Source organism: Camellia sinensis, chromosome 1 (assembly GCF_055761805.1).
Source record: "Camellia sinensis isolate YWXY chromosome 1, ASM5576180v1, whole genome shotgun sequence".
Classification (NCBI taxonomy): Eukaryota; Viridiplantae; Streptophyta; class Magnoliopsida; order Ericales; family Theaceae; genus Camellia; species Camellia sinensis.
The window spans coordinates 142,824,647-142,830,877 of NC_138961.1; the positions used below are offsets into that span (position 1 = coordinate 142,824,647).

General features: G+C 38.5%; 1 protein-coding gene across 1 annotated transcript; it reads right to left on the minus strand.

The window, feature by feature from the left end:
- Positions 1-3,566: 3,566 nt before the first annotated feature.
- On the minus strand, positions 3,567-4,430 carry LOC145820156 (uncharacterized). Its single transcript, XM_082914963.1, has 2 exons — positions 3,967-4,430; positions 3,567-3,693 (listed from the first exon to the last, which is right to left on the minus strand). The coding sequence occupies exons 1-2, from the start codon at positions 4,428-4,430 to the stop codon at positions 3,567-3,569; spliced, it is 591 nt and encodes a 196-aa protein (XP_082771089.1).
- Between the last annotated feature and the right edge of the window lie 1,801 nt (positions 4,431-6,231).

Consider the following 6,231-nt stretch of genomic DNA (forward strand, 5'->3'; position numbering starts at 1 on the left):
TAACGTCCGATTGAACACAATGCAATGCAAACAACAATGCTTATCTTGGTCATGTTTTACTTGTCCAATTCTTGTTTACTCATTTTAACATTACCAAACCATTCTTTAATTGATTTGTCCAATGTGAAAGTCCTCTAATTGGAAAGATGGTCTAAGCCACAAGTGCCTTGAGCATGAAAGAAGTCTTACGCTGTTGGTTAGTGGAAACCCTTAAAAGAGGATTAAAACCATTAGGCATGAATGCCTCAATTTCATGCTCAAGCCAACAAGGGGCTCAAGACCACTTTCAAAAGCGAATTCAAAAATGAAGAACAAAGAGAGGTTGCAGACTTTTTTGTGTTGAAATGGCATGCTAAAGACCTTAAACCATGCAAGCAACACATGCACAACATGTTAAAGGCCAAAAGTATTGAAACTAGTGAATGACACAACACTAGAGGCATGCAATATCAAGCACAAATGACCAAACCAGCTCTGGACAGAGCTTAAACATGCCAAAATAGTGGCTAAAATGAGCTGAGATGGTAGCATAAAAAGTAAGAAAAACATGATCGCATGTTGGCTCACAAACAAGGCATAAAGCACAACCCTCAAAAGCAATGAAAGAGTGGAATATGTGAGAGTGTAACAAAGTTACATGCACTGAAATTACATTCTAAATGATGCCATAGCATGCGAACATCTCAAGCAAAGCATGTTAGAGACCTTGAAACTCAAAGCTAGTCAATGTCATTTATACTATAACTATACAAAGCAAAGCACATATGACCAAGACCACCCAAAACATAGCTGAAGCATGCTAAATCAGTAGCAAAAATGTGCTGGAGTTGAGCTAACACAAGCTAGAATGATAGGCTAACTCATTAGGCATGCTAGGCTAGTGAGCAAAATTACACTACATGTGTAAGAAACAAACAAGAGGTGCTCCAACTAGCCAAAAATAGAGTTGAAACATGTTAAAATAAGGCCAAAAACATGCTTGAATTAAGCTACAAAAGGCTAGAATGAAAGGCTAACACATAGCACAAACTAGACTATTAAGCACCATTGAACTACAAGCATACAAAGCAAGCCTTAGGTGGCTTAACTAGCTCCAAATAGAGGTAAAACAAGTCAAAAAAGTAGCAAAAACATTCTGAGACCAAGTCATAAGATGGTAGAAAAATAAGCTCATATGTTAGGCTATCTACTCATGCAAACAAGACACAAGGAAGGGAGGCCAACCCCTCCTATTTTGGACCTCAAAACATGGTTTTCACCTTTGAAATTCTCCTGGAATTCAGTGGTTAAAATGCCAAAAAAGTTGGTTTGAAAGGTGATAAAAGATGGCACAAAAAGCTACACAAGCTAAGGAACAAAAGGGAGAGACAACCCCCTAACACCAAATAGGCTCAAACTACCATTTTTAGGATTGAAAAATAGAGTTTTTGCAGTTGAAAAGCACCCCCAAAACAGCACAAAAAGATGGCAAAAACAAGAATGAAAACAAGCTTAAAGGGTGAGTCTTATACTTCTTGAAGGGAAGACAACACTTAAGCAACAAAACCAAGCAAAACCACCTTAAGGAGCTCCAAGGAGGCTTCAAGAGAGCTTCAAGCAATCTTAGCCCAAAGATGAACCACTCTTGTTAAGGGTTGATAGGTTGAAGATGGATGTATGCAAGCTTCCAAGCACAAAAGCTTTAGAGAGAAAGGAATCTAGAGTGAGAGGATTTAGAGAGAGAGGCTCCCAAACCTTTGCAAAATTGTTCTACCCTATAAAACAATAGAGAAGCCTCTCTATATATAGAAGAATGCAAGCCTTGGTCGAAAATATCCCAAAAAAAGATAGCTGGAACAGTTGGACAACAAATATCTGCAAAAATCTGCCTTTTTGCATCAATGGCCAGCACTGGATCACTGATGGCCTGCACTTGATCATTATTGGCTGGCATGGGGCACTCTTGGACGGCAGGGGGCCGGCATTGGCCATTCACAGCCGGCACATGGCCAAAAAATCCCATTTATGGCCAGCATTCTCCACCTCTGGTTGGCCAGAAAAATCAGCTTTTTGGGCCCAACTTCAAATAGGAATATCTCCTTCATCTGAACTCCTTTGCAGGTCATTCTTGTGCCTAAATTTAAGCCTTTGAAGTTCTATTTCCAATGGCGGTAGTATCACATCAAAATTCCAACTGTGAAAAAAGTTATGCCTGTTTGAGTGGAGACTTCTCAGTTTTGATCCTACCCGGATTCATGCTAAACTTCTCCCAAACTTGGTTTCTTCTCTCCTCTCCTCTTTTCTTCAACTCCAAACCCCTAAATAAGGTGTTTTGAAAGATTTTCCAAATATTTCACCTCTCTTTCATTCATTTCCACTTTGTCCTTGCTCGGTTTACCGAAAAGCGCAACATTTAACAAAATGCGAGCGTCAGAACATCGTAGGAACTCTTTCAAAAATGTTTTGAAATAAGATCTAAAATATTTTTAGTAAAAAATATTTGGTCCAAAAATGGGGTGTAAGGTTAGGATTTGAAGCTCCTCTTGCCGAAGAAATTGAACTTTTGCACTGCACATCTTTCATCACCAAGTAAACAATCAGTGGCGCCCAAGTCTTAAGGGCTGTCAAAAATGGGGTGTCTACAATAACTACAAAATTAAGCATGTAGTCACACAATTAAACACATAATCATGCAATTAGACTTATTGAAATAATGTAATATAATAGTTTGAGGTCGGGGTCATCACAGTCTCTCCTCCTTAGAAGGTTTGGTTCTCTAAACTTAAGTTATCTTCCAATAGAAATATATGCGGATACTGCTGCCGCATCTCTTCCTCTTTCTCCCAAGTGGCCTCCTTTCCATAATGTTCTTTCCACTCGACTTTCACCATAAGGATATTTTTGTTTCTCAATTGCTTCACTTGTTGATCAATGATTTACACGGGCCATTCTTCATACATCATATTCTTGTCTAAAGCAATCTGGTGGTGATCAATTACATGGAATGGGTCTCTAAGATACCCATGAAGCATGGATACATGAAAAATATTATGCACTTGTTTCATTCCCGGTGGCAAGGCAATATGGTAAGTAACAGGACCCAACCTCTCGAGAATCTGAAACAGCCCAATGTAGCGAAGAGTCAATTTTCCCTTTTTGCCAAATCTCATCTGCCCCTTTATCAGTGTTACTTTGATAAATACTTGATCTCCCGTTTCATACTCTAATTCTCTTCTTCGTTGATCCGCATAACTTTTCTGTCGACTTTGTGCAGTTTTGAGTCTTTGTTGAATGATTTTAATCTTTTCGGTCGTTTCTTGCACAAGTTTAGTACCAAAAATAGCCCTATCACCAACCTCTGTCCAACAAATTGGTGGCCTACATTTTCTGCCATATAGTGCCTCATATGGTGCCATACTGATGCTTGCGTGAAAACTGTTGTTATAAGCAAACTCAGCCAATGGCAAATATGTTTCCCAGCTGCCCTAAAAATCCAAAACACGCATACGAAGCATGTCTTCTAAGGTCTGAATAGTCCTTTCGGTTTGCCCATCAATCTGTGGATGAAATGCTGTACTAAATCTCAATTATGTTCCCATCACATCCTGCAGACTATGCCAACATCTAGAAACGAATTTAGGATCCCTATCTGATACAATAGACACTGGAACCCCATGCAGTCGAATAATTTCATCAATGTAGATAGTAGCAAGTCTATATGTAGTAAAAGAAGTCTTTATGGCAAGAAAATGAGCAGACTTAGTTAGTCTATCAACTACAACCCAAATAAAGTCCATACCTCTAGGTGTTCGAGGTATGCCAACAACAAAGTCCATGGTGATATGCTCCCATTTCTATTTTGGGATAGGAAGAGACTGAAGCAAACTCGCTGGTTTCTGATGCTCCGCTTTCACTTGTTGGCATTGTAAGCATTTAGAGTTAAAGTCGGCAATAGCTCTTTTCATGTTGGGTCACCAATACACTAACTTCAAATCTTGGTACATTTTGGTGTTTCGTGGGTGCATAGCAAACATTGAATTGTGGGCTTCCTCCAAAATTTTCTTTTTCAAATTTGCATAATTTGGGATACACAATCTCCCTTGAAATTTCAACGTAGAATTTTTAATTGTGAATCCCGGTTTAGGATTGGTGTCAAGTTCATCACAAATCTTCTTCAAAAGCTCATCAGTCATTTGCTTTTGTTGGATTTCTTTGATAATGGCAGGCTGTATAGACATTACGGCTATCAAGCTATTTTGTTCAAAGGACACCACCTCAATTTCGAGTTTTTCAAACTCTAGTAGCAGCTCTTTCTGATCTGTGAGTAAACAGGCAAGATTCCCCACATTTTTTCTACTAAGTGCATCTGCTACAGTATTGGCTTTACCCAGATGATAGTGGAACTGCAAATCATAATCTTTGATCAATTCAAGCCATCGCCTTTGACGCATGTTCAACTATTTCTGTGTAAAAGAGTATTTCAAGCTCTTATGATCTGTGTACACTTCACATTTGGCTCCATACAAATAGTGACGCCATATCTTTAATGTAAACACAACTGCAGTAAGCTCTAGGTCGTGTGTAGGGTGGTTCTTCTCATATGGTCTCAACTGTCAAGAGGCATAAGCAATCACCTTGCCATTCTGCATTAAGATATAACCCAAACCCTTATAAGATGCATCACTAAAGATTACAAAACCTTCGATACCTTAGGGAACAGTAAGAATTGGAACTGTGGTCAGTCTTGTCTTCAACTTTTGAAAGGCTATTTCTCTCTGATCTGTCCATTCAAATGGTTCCCCTTTTTGAGTCAACTGGGTCAATGTCACAGCAATTTTCAAGAAGTCCCTAACAAATCTTCGGTAATAACTTGCCAATCCTATAAAACTACGAACTTCTGACACATTATTCGAGGTAGGCCAATTAATAAGCACTTCTATTTTGTGAGGATCAACATATATACCATTCTTATTAATGATGTGTCCCAAAAATGTGATTTCATCAAGCCAAAATTCACACTTTTTGAATTTCCCATATAGCTATTTTTCTCTAAGTGCCTGAAGAGTCATTCTCAAGTGTTGTTCATGGTCATCTCTATTTTTTGAATACACGAGAATATTATCAATAAACACGACAATAAATTCATCCAAGAAGGGTTTAAAAATTCTATTCATCAAATCAATGAATGCTGTGGGCGCATTTGTAACTCCAAAAGGCATGACTAAAAACTTGTAATGTTCATACTTAGTCCGGAAGGCTGTCTTCTCAATGTCTTCAGCCTTAACCTTCAGTTGATGATACCCCGATCTCAAGTCAATTTTCGAAAATATCCGAGCCCCCTGCAACTGATCAAATAAGTCATCAATACATGGTAATAGATATTTATTTTTCACTGTTACCTTGTTGAGCTCTCGGTAATCAATGCATAGTCGGAGAGTGCCATCTTTCTTCTTTACAAAAAGTATCGGTGCACCCCATGGTGATGTGCTCGGTCTGAAAAACCCTTTATCAAGTAGTTCCTGCAACTGAACTTTCAATTTTTTCATTTCAATGGTAGACATATGGTAGGGAGTTTTAGAAATTGGTTATGTACCTATTGAGTTATATATTATATACAGTTGAGCATGACATAGATCCCCCAGTAGGTGATGCAGCACATAATATATAACTCAATGTTTCCATGGGTCTATTCAAAGTTTCAGCAAAAACCATAGAAACAAACGAATGTGTAAATCCTGAATCAACTAAAGTATAAGCAGGTTTACCACATATGGACATTGTACCTGACATTACTGCCTCAGTATTTTAAATGTCCCCCGGAATTAGTGCAAAAACCCTTCATTGCCTTTGTTCATTTCTTGTTGTAGTGGGTGTCGCATTTGTTCCTGTTGTTGGAGTAGATCTAGTTGAACTTGTAGTATCATGATTTCCACTTCGACGTGATTGTGTACAATCCTTTGCGATGTGTCCCATCTTTCCATAGTGATAACACGCTTCTGATGTGCGATAGCAAACACCCCAATGTTTCCTTCCATATGCGGTACAAGTTGGCGTTGAACTACTACCTTGGCTTGAACCAGTATTACCAAAACTTCCAGATTTTAACTTCTTATTTGTTGATGTTGCCCCCTTATTAAAATTTTGTTTTCTACCCTTTCACTCAAACTTCTGTTTGCAATTAGCCACATTACCATCTATTATCAGTGCCCTATCAAGTACATCCACATATGTCAGCAATTTGAGTATGTTGAT

What these genes read in the sequence shown, in the direction of transcription:
- LOC145820156 (XM_082914963.1), bottom strand. Translation starts at nt 4,430, where the DNA reads ATGCGTCAAAGGCGATGGCTTGAATTGATCAAAGATTATGATTTGCAG. An exon ending in AAAATGTACCAAGATTTGAA is followed by an intron (nt 3,694 to 3,966) that starts GTTAGTGTATTG and finishes TACTACATATAG; the next exon opens with ACTTGCTACTATCTACATTG.